General features: G+C 35.1%; 1 protein-coding gene across 10 annotated transcripts in view; it reads right to left on the reverse strand.

Moving 5' to 3' along the window:
• The window catches only part of SMARCA1 (SWI/SNF related, matrix associated, actin dependent regulator of chromatin, subfamily a, member 1), a 116,210-nt gene that overhangs the window by 47,650 nt on the left and 53,669 nt on the right, over window positions 1-14,891 (reverse strand). For 2 of the 10 annotated variants that reach the window (XM_005614487.4, XM_014729163.3), the window contains 4 exons: window positions 14,705-14,823; window positions 14,376-14,588; window positions 2,556-2,666; window positions 706-1,442 (listed from right to left, as the gene is read on the reverse strand). In XM_005614487.4, coding sequence (XP_005614544.1) covers window positions 1,371-1,442; window positions 2,556-2,666; window positions 14,376-14,588; window positions 14,705-14,823 — 515 coding nt within the window. In that variant the 3' untranslated portion in view covers window positions 706-1,370. Of the gene's footprint in view, window positions 1-705; window positions 1,512-2,524; window positions 2,667-14,375; window positions 14,589-14,704; window positions 14,824-14,891 lie in introns of those variants that run through there. The other 8 variants (XM_070257369.1, XM_005614488.4, XM_070257368.1 and 5 more) reach the window with 4 other exon arrangements.

Raw genomic sequence — 14,891 nt, forward strand, 5'->3', positions numbered from 1 at the left:
CCTTATAACCTGACCTTGGCTCTGATTAATTGCACACTAACAGTTTCATGTGACAGGCCAGGTCCTTTCCTGAACTGACAGCCCCTGTGGCAGAGGCAGTAATGCAAAACATTCCATTTGTTCCCCTACACTTGCCAGCCCTCTTGCATGTACACAGGACCACGTGGCTAGTTTTGGACAATGAAATCTAAGTGGAAGAAACACGTCACTTCGGGGCTGAGGCAATAATAAGCCTACATGAGATTCTTCAGCCTCTCTTTCTCCCACAGTTGTAGCTGAAAAGGCCACATGTCCCAGATGGTGCAGCTACAAAACACTGGAGCCTCAGTCAGCCTGGAGCCCTGAGTGACTACGTGGAGCAGATCGTCTCCCATTCTCACATCCCTCTGACCTGCATGGGATCTGTAGTGCGAGCAAGAAATTAAGTCTTGGTGTGTAAAACCCAGATTGATTGTTATCTAAGCATAATTGTATTTCTACAGAAGACAGCACCCTTCTTCTGCATGCACGGTGCTTATTTCATACTCTTAATTCAGTTGTTAATAAATCTATTTGTTATACCCAGACTCCTCTGAACAGGCTCTGAGACAGAAGATCATGCACAAGTCAGCAAGCAAAGCTTTAACGTTCAACCAGATACACAGTAGTGAGCAATATAATTCAGTAAACACAACTATTTTCTACTGCACAAAAAACAGGAAATAATTAAATTTCTTATAGACATTTTCTTTATTATATTTTCCCACTTGAATATTTAGAGAATAATTTAAATGTAATGCATACTGACAGCAAGCACAGTATCAAATATTAGTTTTTTTAATATTTTTCTGTTCTCACCCTTTATTCCTTTAGGGAAAAAATATTTAGATGACCTCAAAGAAACAATTATTATGCTAATCACAGTATGCAGTAACACGTACAAGCCCATACTCAATAGAAAAGAAAGCAACAAAGAAGTGAAAAAGTCTTTCTCCTCAAATCATTTTAATTCATTTTTCCACAGCCATATAAATTTAAAGTATGAAACAACAATAATACAGCTATAGAATCTAGGTTCTCTTTCAAAGCAGCGGCATATAAAACATAGAAAAGCTAAAACCTCAGCACAAGCTTCAAAAGAACAAGGACTGAGAGAATTTTGATGAAGACATGAAATGCACAAAATACAGTACACAAAAATACTAGAATGCATAAAATATAAAGCTACACATTTCAGGTAGAAAGCATTGTAAAATATATAAAATATGCAAGAAATCAAAACCAAAGAGATTTTTCTTAGAGTACCATGAATACACTGGAACTGGCAATTAGCATTTGAAGATGGGAACAAGAAAATAGCAGTTTCCCATTTAAAACTTTATTTCTAGGCTTTAGGATTTCACCTTCTTGACATCCTTCTTTCCAGAGCTCTCAGTAGCTGACTCTGCTTTTCTTTTCTGTGACTAAAATGGAAACAGATTTAATGTTCTGCTCCAATATGCACATTTTTAAATGGCCCAACAATGTTAAATCTAGGATGTAAATGCATTAAAAAAAAATTTTAACATGAATATTCACTTAAATGTTATACTCACAGTTAATGTTCTATATAGCCCAACAAACTATATAACCCAATGTAAAATAACCTTCAAAGATGTTTCTTTATAAGAAAAGACATAAAATACCCATCAAAAATAGTCATCAAGTGTCTACTTACACATGGTACTATAAATGTATTCTTATTTTAAAGAACTACTTAATATTTAAAGTTTTCTGGGCAAAATGTTATTTATGAGTGTATTATTTTTTAAAACGTTATGATAAATGTTAAAATACCATATTTCATATATTCTATGATGCACATTTCTTTCCCACTTGAGCATCTCTGAAATCAGGATGCACCTTACAATTGATGACAAATTATAGTTACTTGACAGCATTTTTTCTTAGTGGTTCATAAAATAATGCTGTCTTATAATGGAAGGCATCTTAGACTTGATGAAATACGGTAGTTTACTTCATCACACTCAAATAATATGATCTATTGAAGAGTATTTTAAATTGTAGCTATACAAGGCAACCTGACTGGATTAGAATCAAGTCATCTTATTATTCAACAATTAACTTATTACCAAGTAAACCAAGTAAAGCTTTGCTGTCTGCCCGAAGTTCTTATTTGCACTCACAGTTCCACAAAGATCTGAAACTTATTTGATCAAATCAGAACTCCCAGGTTCAACCTCAGCCCCAGCCCACCCCACCCCGCCCCTCTCCTACTCCCCACAACAACTCTAGTCTCAATTCAAAGGATTTTACTTGCATTAGACTTCTGCTTAAAGCCATGAGGGATTTTTTAAAATACTGAGCCCTGTTATTAGGGAGTTCCTAAACATATGTTCTACAGATAGGAAAAGTGTGGTTGTAGTGTAATTCTTTTTCTGTCAAAAACAAATTAGCATTTCATAAAACCACTTTTTATAGTAGGTATCACTATGGCATTAAACATAATATAGGCATTTCAATTATGTAAAAAAATGGGATCTACCTAAAAGTTAGGAAAATGCTGAAAATTTTACCATTGGAGTTTTAGTTGCCCGTTTCTTCTTTTCTGCTCTCTCTCTTTCCTCAATTTCCATATTTTCTTTCTCAATCAATGAAATCAGAGTATTACAGCGTCTCTGGAATTCCTAAACCAAATAATAAAAGACTTAATTCCTGAAACCCAGGCATAATCTTTAAAAACGGACAATTCTTTAATTGTATCATTTCTGTGGTACAGAATTTCTAAAGTTGGTATTCTTCAGAACAATATTTATACAGGGTATTAATAGATTCCACCAAAAATATGGGGAAGGGGTAAATGTCACTCAAGGGGTGAACGGGTAAACAAACTGTGGTATATGCATATCATGAAATACTACTCAGCAATACAAAGCAGAGGTACACACAACAACCTGGATGAACCTCAAGGGAATTAGGCTAAGTGCAAAAAAGCCAACCTCAAAAGGTTACATACCATATTATTCCGCTTATATAACCTTATTGAAATGACCAAAGTTTAGAAATGGAGACTATTTCAACAGCTGCCAGGGGCTAGGGAAAGCGGGGAGAGTGAGTGTGGCTATAAAGAGCTAGCACAAGGGAGGCTTGTGGTGGTCCTGGTTACACAAACTACATGTGATAAAACTGCACTGAACTCCACACATACACAGACGCACAGACACAGACACACACAGACATACACACAAAGTGCATGTATAACCTGTGAAATCTGAATAAGCTCCGTGGAGTGTACTAATGTCAATTTCCTGGTTGTGACATTGTACTACAGTTATGCAAGATGTTAACCTGGTGAAGGGTACATGAGACTTCCCTGTACATTTCTTTACAACTTCCTGTGAATCCATAAATATTTCAAGATAAAAAGTTAACCAAAACATCACATAAACAAACAAAAAAATAAGGGGATGTTCTATCGCCAAAGTAAGTTTTGGAAGTACTCGGTTTACAACAGTCAAACAGATTTCTTTACTACAGAGCTTCTCAGAGCCTTTAAGTTCCTGATGAGCACTGTTAACCACTAGGTAGGAGATGCAGGATGCAGGCAGTTCTCAAAGCTATTCAACCAACAGAACTCTCTTCTCCTAGGACATCTTGTGGGATCAGAGTTCTGAGGAGCACATCTCATGAAACACTGCTGTATTTGTTAATTCAGAGCAAACAACAGCTGAAAAGATTTTGCATTAACCTTGCCATTACCTATATTTCACTGCCAGCAAATCAATGCATCCAAACTATAAACAGATTTTATGAATGTATGGTGAACATTAAACATATGATTCATTAATATGGACACTCAGATATATTAACTCTGTATACTTTGTTGTATTTTAAAGATAAATAATAGTTTCATATCAAAAGATAAATAATATTTTAAAATATGATTCCTTTTCTGTATAAGCAAAAATGTCTGACAAGATACAAAACAGCTAAACAAGCAAATGAAAATGTAGGTTTATTGGCAACAAAAAACGGTCAAAGTACAAGAATAGAAAACTCATAAAAATTAAAATGTCCAAATATTAAAGAAAATTTCACTCAAACTAATGATCAAAGAAGTGCAAAGTAAAACAACGCCATCTTTATCAAATTAGCAATAATACATGCGTGCAAGTGTGCATGTGTGGCGTGTGTAGCCAGTGTTGGAGATAAGATGGTGAAATGGAAACTCTTATTCACTGACGACGGGATGCCAATGTTACTACCTGGAACGGAATGAATTGTGTCCCCTTCAAATTCGTATGTTGAAGCCTTAAAACCCCCACAATGTAAATGTGTTAAGAGACAGGGTCTTTAAGGAGGTAATTAAGGTTAAATGAGGCCAGAAGAGTGGGGCCCTAATCTGACAGGATTGGTGTTCTTATTAAGAAGAGGAAGAGACACGCAGAGATCGCTCTCTCTCTCTCTACACGTGCACAGAGAAAGGGCCACGTGAGGGCTCAGCAAGAAGGTGCTGTCTACAAACCAAGGAGAAAGTCCTCACCAGAAACCAACTCTCCTGGCACCTTGATCTTGGACTTCCAGTCTCCAAAACTGAGAGAAATTTCTGTTTAAGCCACCCTATCTGCAGTATTCTGTTATGGCAGCCCAAGCAGAATAATACACTACTTTTCTAGAAAGGAATTTGGGAATATCAATGAAGCATCTTAAAAATTTCACACCCTTTGAACTAACAATTTCACTCCTAGAAACTTAATGTAAGGAAATAGATGTATATAAAGATTTACAAAACAATGTTTAACACTGTTATTTTTAGCAGGGAAATACTGGGAACTAAATTTTTGGTAATTTGGAAATGGAATAGACAGACACATCTTATTATATACATATATACACAGAAATAGCTGAGAGAATATTAACTACAACGTTACTAGTGGTTAATAGCAGCTATCTCTGAGAGTAGGACCAATGGTAACTTTTATTTTCTTCTTTATACTAGTGTGCATTTTCCAAATTTTCTGCAATGAACATTTAGGCCTTGGGAAATCTGTAACATTTTTAAGAAATGGCAAATTTTTTTAATACAGTTTTATCTTTGCAAATAAAAGCCAGACAAATGGCATACAACATAGGAAATGTTACATACAGAAATATTATCAACTATCCAAGCATTTGCTACTCTTTAAAATTCAAGCCCAAATGAGGGCAGAAAACCAAAGACAATCTAGCCAGAAAAAAAATTCTTCATCAACAAATTATTGTTTAACTGTTAAAAATAACCTTACAGAACACTGGTACATTCAAGTTTCTCATGCATCCTCAGATTACCCAAGGTTAAATAATTTAGGGAAAATAACACTGGAATTTTCCTTACTTACCAAAACAATAGTGGTTATCTTTAATATGCAGGCCAAATACTCTTCATAACTTCATTCAACAACACACATACAAATTAAACAGCATGTTATTCAATTTATCTATTATAGAAAGCACTAAGTTGACCCTGATGAGATTTGATCGTTGGTTTCTAGGGAGACTTAGATAGAGTCTTTATGTGAAGCTGATCCTTGAATCAGTAAGCTATATCCTCCGGCTATTATTATTCTCAATAAGCAATAGTTGCCTGTGACTGGAGATACCTTTAGATACATATTCATGTTTCATATGGGTGATTCAGGAAAAAAAAACTAATACTTTTGAGACAGTCTCACATGCAGAGAGTTAAGACTATCTCAAAATAATTATAAATAGACTGGATAACAAATTCTTACCTTCATTCCTTTTAACCTGTCACCAACTACTCCAGACACAGAAAAATAATCTCCCTAGAGAAAGGCACCAAGGAATGGGCGAGTACGAATGTTACATTCTAGCATAGGTAATGTCATTTTCTCTAGAGAAACCAATCCATTTTTTATTCACCTGCTTAAAGATTGCCTAACTAAACAGATGGTATCATAAACAGAACACTAGCTAAAAGCAGAAATTGCAAGGAAAAAGGCTAGATTACCCATAAAACAGTGATTCACTTTTTGAATAACCAAGTGACTATGAAATGACTATGAGAAGTTTCATGATGTCAAAAGCACTTCCATCCACTATAATTTCTCCTTTCACATACCTATTCTCCTAGGTTCTGATACCTCTTTATCTTCCTATTTCCCTGGGGTTACAGGGAGTAGTTCGTGTGGTCTCAAACTATTTCCACAATTCTCTAGTCTGATTATCTCTTTCTCTCACCATTCCTCCACACTGGATTTAGGAATGAAATTGGAAGGAGAAAAATAAAACACAAGAAGAGAGGAGATGCAAAAACAATAAAGACAACAGAAGAGAATAGGAAAATGACAAATGGAAAACCATTCTGCAGTGTTAACAGCTGCGGCAAAAGAAAGAAAAAGTATCCTGTGGTCACAAGTATGTGGGAAAAGCTGGATTTGAAAAAGGTTATACAAATTTCTTCATCGCAAAACTTCCTCGGAGCTTTTAGCATTCTAATGTAGATTGCAAGGGTCAAGAGTAGGATTTAGTATCAGCACTTCCCAAATCTATTTGAACACAGAACCCGTGCCCTGCATATCATCTATTTATATATCCTGGAACAACATTTGGTAGAAACCAACTAGGGAAATGCTGTGCAGAGTAATAAGAGTGATGGACAAGGCCAAGTTTGGATCAAAGTACAAAGAAACTAGAAATGAAGAAATAAGGAATTTTACTTAATTCAGTTAACAAAAGGATCTCATTGATGATTTTTGAGCAGGAAGAGCGATGTAATCAAAGGTGTGTTTTGTACTTGGAAATACAGATTTTCAATAGTGGGAGTTCATAAAATTATAGACTCTCGAGATTAGAAAGAAACTTTAAAGATCATTCAAGTTGATGCTTGAATCCCTTCTACTAGGTCCTTGCTAATTAGTTGCCCAGCCTGTCGGAATTCTTCCAATGATGGGGTACTCACTACCTCCCAAGGCTGTCTAGTCTACCTTTGGACAAGTTAAAAATGTTCCCTTATGCAAAGCTACAGTTTGCTACCTTAAAGTTTCCAACAATTGGTTCTAAGTCTAACTTTTGTAGTCATAGAGAACAAGCTGATTCCCTCTTCTGTATGACAATACTTCAAATATTACAAGGCAGCTATAATGCCTCCATCACAATCACCAACAGACCCCCTCGAAACACCCCTCTTTTAGGCTAAATATCCTCTCCCTTTACCCATCCTTCATTTAACGCTTTTCTTAAAGGACAGTTTAACACATATCTACCCTTGGTTATATTATTTCTTTCCACCTTTCTTACAAATTCTTTTAAACCAGGGGTCAGCACATCTTTTCAATAAAGAGCCAGATAGTAAATATTTTTGGCTTTGTAGACCACATGGTCTCTGTCACAATGGCTCAGCAATGCTGTTGTGGCATTTTGAAAGCAGCCAAAGACAACACATAAGTGAATGAGTACGGCCGTGTTACAATAAGACCTTACTTACAGATAGTAAAATTTGAATTGTGCATAATTTTCACATGTCACAAAATGGTCTTCTTTAGATTTTCTTTCAACCATTTGAAGATGTAAAACTCATTCCCCAGCTTGCAGGCAGTACAAAAACAGGTGGTGGGCCACAGTTTGCCAACCCCTGTTTTAAACTATAGATTTACTTTAAACAAATTGCGCTGCCTTGGTTTTCTGTAGCTTTTTAATGGTTTATGATTCTATTCAATGCAAAGCCACACAAGTTTCAACTGTTGAATACTAAGATATGTATCTCGACCTTTATTTAATAAATGATGGAATGTTTGCAGTGAGTGGCGCTGTCCCTTAGTGTGTGGTGAATATCAATCATGCTGGGCACCAAGTTCAAATATCCTTTGCCCCAATACTCAGCTTCAAAGCATCAATTCAAAAGGCACAGAAAGCATCGGTAGACTTGAAGTGATTTATCGAAAGAGATTAAAGAGGCTCCACATTACATTTCCTAAGTACTAAAATCCTAGACACTAAGCCTACCTAAGTCTGAATGACAGAAGGTCTGTGCCTGTTATGGTTCAAAGTCAAAAGCAGGTGAATGAGCAAGGGCAAAAAAATAAACCACGCTCCACATTTGTGTTTCTAAATTTGCAGGCAGTTCTGTAAAGTCAGAATTTCCTTCCACAGTTCTTAGTAAAGCAAAAAGGGTGTTTTTTCTCCTTTGCTCTTCTATAAACTCCCTATTACTTTACCGACAGGGTCAATACTTTCGACTCTACATTTTATATACATTTCCCAGGTTCTTTGTCACTTTGGAACCTCTATCATGCTAACAAAAAGCAATGGCATTCTACACTAGAATCTCGGGACCCAAGCACACGGGCAGTTAAATGAGTTAATATTCTAAAATAAATATAGCCTACATTTCTTAAACAAGTATCAAATGTTATGATGCTTTTACTTAACTGCTGCTGCTTAAACATTGTTATTTGTAAAATATTATATCACCTCCTCACAAGATAACATACCAGTATAAATACCTAAAATGGACTCTTGTTAGTGTAGTTGTATTTCAGATTGTTAGAACAGTTCAGTCTTAAATGAAACACTATAGTTAATAATAAAACACATGAGGGGTCGGCCCGGTGACGCAGCGGCAGTAAGTGTGTACATTCCACTTCAGCAGCCCAGGGTTCGCTGGGTCGGATCCCAGGTGCGGACATGGCACTGCTTGGCAAGCCATGCTGTGGTAGATATCCCACATATAAAGTAGAGGAAGATGGGCACGGATGCTAGCTCAGGGCCAGTCTTCCTCAGCAAAAAGAGGTGGATTGGCAGCAGTTAGCTCAGGGCTAATCTTCCTCAAAAAAATAAACAAACAAACAAAAAACAACAAATGATATTTACAACTGGCTATTCAAACTTAATAATAAATAAAAGCTGCAGGGATGACAGCCACATAAAGTCTATCACTAGAAAATGGCTGATAAAAAGAAAAGAAAACTCAAGCATTTCTTCACATTCTATCCAAATCTGACCCATCTGTAAGAGTCTACAAGACAGAAGCAAACTGAAGTACGAAAGTTCCACGCTCCTTTGTTCACTGAATGCCTACTTTGTGCAAGAGGCTATGCTGGTCCCTTTAGATATAACCAATCACACTTGAAGGTTAAAAGAGCAGTAGTGAAAAATGACTCTGGGGTAGATGGTGATACATTAGCCAAGATGGATGGGAAAAAAAGGATGAGGAACAGAGAAAAGAGAGAGAAATTTGGGAATTATCCGTCTATAGTTGGTAGCTGAGGTAGACAATGGCCCATTTCCACAGAATAGTATCTCTAAAACATAAATCTGATCATGTCACTGATCTGTTAAAATCTTTCAATGACTCTCTACTTAGTCTAGAGACTAATGACCAAAGACGTCAACACAGCAGACAGAGCCCTTGGTAATTTGGTTGTCATCTACTTCCTCATCTTCCAGTAGTTCCCGACTCCACTCTCCCATACCAACCTACTCACAGTTTCTGAACTTGTTGCGCTTGTTTATACCTTTGCATTTGCTGTTTCCACAACCTGGAATGTAGTCCCATAGCCAGCTCCTTCTAGTTTTTCAAGACTCAGTTCCAAGAAGGACCTCTTCTGTGAAGCCATTCCTCTTACCTAACCTTCAAGGCAAAGCTAAGCACTACTCCCTCTGCACGTAATCTCTATATAGGAACTATACAAAATTAAGGCTGAAAAGGGACATTTTTGTCTTTCAAGTGTGTGAGTTAATAATATATCCCTATGAGCATAAATGTATTGGGTTTTTAATATTTTAACAATTCTATAGTCAAGAAGAGCCCATCAATACATTTTATAGTTTACCAATTTTACTAAAAATACACTAATTCATATTTCTCACATTCCATTAAGAATGTAATGCTCTAGAACATCAATATTAGCTGTTATCATACAATTAAGTACTAACACAAAATCAGAATTGTGAGTGGCCTTCTTTATGTAATTTCCTAGACTATGCTGCATGAGCAACAAACAAAAGTGGTATTGTGACTAGAGAATAAGTCAGAAAGTTTTTAATTTGACTTTCATTTTTCTAAAGTATCTATAAAGAAAATCCTCCTCTGACTGGACGGATCATTTATAAAATATCTTGTGCTGAATTAATAACCTAATTAACATTTACTATCACTGATAAACCTATTAGAAGGGAAGCAAGCTAATAAAAAGCTATAGTGATATTTTCTAAAAAGTATTTTTTCCTCTACAATTCTAATGAGGAATGTCATTTTCTTAATTTTAAATAAGGAGCACAATGACAAAGTCGTGATTTGAAAACAAACAGTAATAACATGAAATTTTTATTACACTGTACACAACAGCGTGTAATTCTCTTTCTGAGATGCTATCAGAAAAATTCATTTAAATTACTACAAAAGGCAGCATAACTCTAATAACTAATTACTAATACTTTGATTCAACTCAAGGTACATGGCCACAGGCAATGTGCACACAGCCTCTTGAGCTGGCTAAGAGAGGAAAGAAAAGAGCTCCTCAGAGGTTAAAAGGCATGAATTATTTTTTATTAAAATTAAGAGTCAAAGCAACCCCGCAAAGGATGCAATAAGTGTTTACATCAAGAAATGTTCTTTATCTCAGAGAGTTAAATTCTGGTTTTTTCTCCTTTAAGTACTTAAAAGGACTTAAGCGGGTCCAACGATTTACTTTTGGACCTCGCAGATTCTTCTTACATCTCCCAGTCACGTTAGTCTGTCACTAAAGGAATGGAGATAGTATCCTGACATCCATTCCCTAAAAGGAATGGCAAGAAAATTAATGAGCTAATGTTGGTAAAGTGACTGGCAAGCCTTACACAAAAGGTACTATATAAATTCAGAGTATTATCATTTCCTCTTATAGTCATTTGGTAAAAGTCCTTTTAATTCTGATATTTTTCAAATGTCCTCAGACTAAGACCCCATTTTAATATATTTTTCTTAGAAGAAAAATGGTAGGGCGATTCATACGCTCTGAGCTTAAAAATCTAAATTGATTATATCCTTCCTACTTGTTTATGTAGTTCAATAGAGACTGATTACTTACTTAAAGACCACACAAGCTCTCAGAGAAAGAAATCACAATCTTTTTAGCACAGAGTAATGGGACTAAAACTCATTTTTTCTTTTGTATAGCCAGCATTTTTAAATGGAGAAGAGCCTCAAAGAAATCTTCAACCTTTAGCTGGAGGCTTTCAAAGTGAGGCATATTTAGAAGTGGAGTTCACGCCTTTAAGCACTTTAAGACTGTTAGTTAAGTCAGAAGCCATGAATTCAGTACTTTGAGTTCTCTGAATAAAATATGACTACTAAGGTTTCTCCCGTTTTTCTAAGTACTTCACAGTATTTATTGGTATCTCTGGGAAAGAAAAGGGTCATCTTTAAGCAAGATTACATTTTTGAAGATAGCTTCTTTAGTAAACTAAGTTTAAAGTTTAATCATTAAAGATTTTAATTTGTACACACTGACACACATAATGAATCAAATTACATCCTCTGTATTTTTAAGATGGTATTTTTCAACGAATCAAATTATTTTAATTTCAGAAATCACAACTGCTCTTTCAAGGGGGAAGTTTCTCTTCCTAGATTGTGAACGTGATTCACTCACTATACAAGAACAATTATTTAAAATGAGGGGGGAAAGAGATCATCTAAGATCATTAATAATCCATTTCTTTAATTCCCTGATTGATATTATCATGAAATATTCCAAAACGATGGTCCAAATATGTGCGTATTTTAAAATATACTTCCTACACTCCAAATCCAAAAAAAAAAAACCAGGCAAAAATTATCCATTAACTAGAAGGGAAATAAAAACAATATGATAGAAAATTTTAAAAGCAAAAAAATTTGGATTAAAATATTTAAATATGAAATAAACTATTCTATGTTTTTAAGGATTCTTTAGAAATCATAAATTCCACCTTCCAGAAAGTAATTAAGGACAGAGGTGTCTTCATTTTTAACAGACAAAATACAGGTTTCATTTTGCAATTACCTACATGGTTAACATCTGCTCTTTGGAAAATATACATTAGAGATTTAAATCTCTTAGGAAAGAAAAAAGTAAATGTCTTGTAGAAAGAAGATGGAGGATAAAAAGATTCTTTACAAGGGAGTTAAGAGACATCTAGTGGTTGTTAATATACTGGGTTTTTCTCTTAGAAAATGAAATAAGGTCATGTAGTTCTACAGTCATGTTCATATTACAAATAATATAAGATTTTCTTTGCACTTTTGAATCTGTTTCATGCTACTGTTTTACTTTAATGATTCCAGAAACTGAAAACAGCATTAACCTCTCAACCTTTTAAAAATAGTAAAATATCACTGAAATAATACTCAAAATTCAGCAAATGCTACATCACATAAAAGGGCAGGTATGATCTAAAACATGATTCACCGACAAATGCAGGTAGGCACTTGTCTTTTACAAGCTAGTGATGCTGCTCCAAAGTAGGTCATTACACACATAACACCCCAAACGGACAAAAATTTTAAATGCATGGCTTCTGAAAGGAGTTCTCTGCTAAACATGGTCATAGATGCCATGACCTAGAAGGTACCTTAAAAGGCCAACAAGCTCACTGCCAAAGTCTTGAGATAGTCAAAATAAAATCTCATTTTCACGGCTAATAGAAGAGGTATTTTACATTGTTCTTCAATAATCTATTTCAATGATCCAAAGAAGCTTGTGAAGCAACTCTTTCCTACTTCCACCCTCGGTCCTTCATGCTACAGATTCATTCTTATCTTTTTTATTCTTTTCTCAATTCTTCCTACTGTATCTTATTCATATATACACATTTCATACTCTTTTGTACAAGGATAGGGCTTTAAATTTATCCCTATTAAATGTCACGTTGTGAGAGTCAACCCATCTACCATTCTAACTACTCTAGTTTCTTTTGGATGCTGGCTTGATCCAAAGTATTTGCTAGCTCTCCCAGCATTATGTATTCCAGAAACTTGACAGGCACATTCTAACAACAATCCAAGAACACTCTAAATTTGTGTTAAAGAAATATCTGATCTTATAAAAGCATCCACCAAAATTAGCATCTTCTTTTCTTTTTATTCAATTTGAACTGAAAACATAAAATGAGTCAAACAAAATATTAAGCATTGCTTCACACCCCTATGAACTTTTGGCCAAGAAAATCATTTATGATAGATAGCAACTACTTAAGAAAAATGTCCATTGTTTGGATTGTTAGTTTCTGTTTACTTTTAATTTTTAGGCTGTATAAATCTATTTTTGTCTTAATTACCTCAGCTGACAAAGGACTGATGATGCCAACATTAAAAATGTGTTGCATTTATTTCAATATCATCACGAACACTGCTAAGCAGCACTAGAATTTAACAGGAACACAATTCATGTTAGAAAGTAACAGAGTAAATTGCATGAAGGTAAAATAAAATATCTGTTCTACTTAATTATTCCCGTCTCATAATATTCTTATACTCAACTTAGGCAATAATTCCTTCTCATTAAAAATAAATCCTTGTTATTCACACAGTCTCAAGTATCACCAGCCTAATTACAAAGAGGAAAATGTACCTTTAAAGAGGAGAGCTCTGGTGGTCACCATATTAACCAAGTGATCAAACTTAGCATCACCCAGGGTATGACAACCTGACATAATGTGCCTCCTGATGTGATAATAATAAGTATACGTCATTTATGTCACATTCTTGCCAAACATGCTTAACCTAAATCTAACAATGAGCAAAGAATGAGATACATGTGGGACATTTTACAAGACAACGAGCCCGGGCACCTTAAAAAAGTCATTGTCACGAAAAACAAAAAGTTGTAGACTAAAGAGACGCAACAACCAAATGCAATATGTGAACCTTGACGGCATCATCAATTTAAAGAAACGGCTCTGAGAGACCCTTTTGGGACAACCGGAAAATTCTGTACATGGACCGTACACTAGATGACATTACTGGATCAATGTGAACACTTCCAGGTAAGATAAGAGTATTGCGGTTATGCAGGAAAATGTCTTCGTTCTCAGGAGATGAATGCTGAAGTATTTAGAGGTGAACACTCATGACGCCTGCAACTTACTTTCAAATGGTTCAGAAATAAAGATATTATATTTATGAATATAAAATACAGATATGTATTTCTGAACGTAGATATGTTTCTGTATTTCTGAATATAAAATATAGATGCTATATCTATTTATAGATTCTACGTATGTATGTATGTATAAGTTTATATACACATATATGGGTGGGGGAAGAAAGCCAAGGTGGCAAAATATTAACAATTAGACAATCTAAGTCAAGGATATATATTTGGAATTTTTCAAAATAAAAAGTTGGAGGAAATAAGTCAGAAAGGAATACATACCATGGCAGTTCTAGACTTGATAAACCAGTCAAATCTAAACTGGGGAGCATTCCGTACACACTGTCTTAACTCTTCATACACGTTTTCTCTATCAAAGCCCATTTTGTGTAACATACAAATCAAGAATCTATCCTCTTCCTCAGTATAGTTCTTTCCTTTGCTGGTTCCATACTGAATACGTAACTGATGAAATGGAGCCTTGTATCTTGCAATCTGTGGATTTAAACAAAACACCACTTTTAATTAAATGTGCAAAACAATAAGTCAAAGCTAATCACCATATCAATTAAACAATCTAATCATAATCTGACAATTATGAAATATAGTACTTTGGCATCTAGGGCTTTCTTGATACTGATCCTTCGTTGAATTCTTGCTTCTCCGCGTTCAATTTGAGCCATAATTTTCTCAATGTCCTGTAATTCATTGCAACGTTCCCAAAACACAGCTGAAAAACAGAGTTATTACTTTACAATACTATCATCTTAACCAAATGAATCCAAGGAACTGTAAAAT

The sequence above is a fragment of the Equus caballus genome, chromosome X, assembly GCF_041296265.1.
Source record: "Equus caballus isolate H_3958 breed thoroughbred chromosome X, TB-T2T, whole genome shotgun sequence".
Taxonomy (NCBI): Eukaryota; Metazoa; Chordata; class Mammalia; order Perissodactyla; family Equidae; genus Equus; species Equus caballus.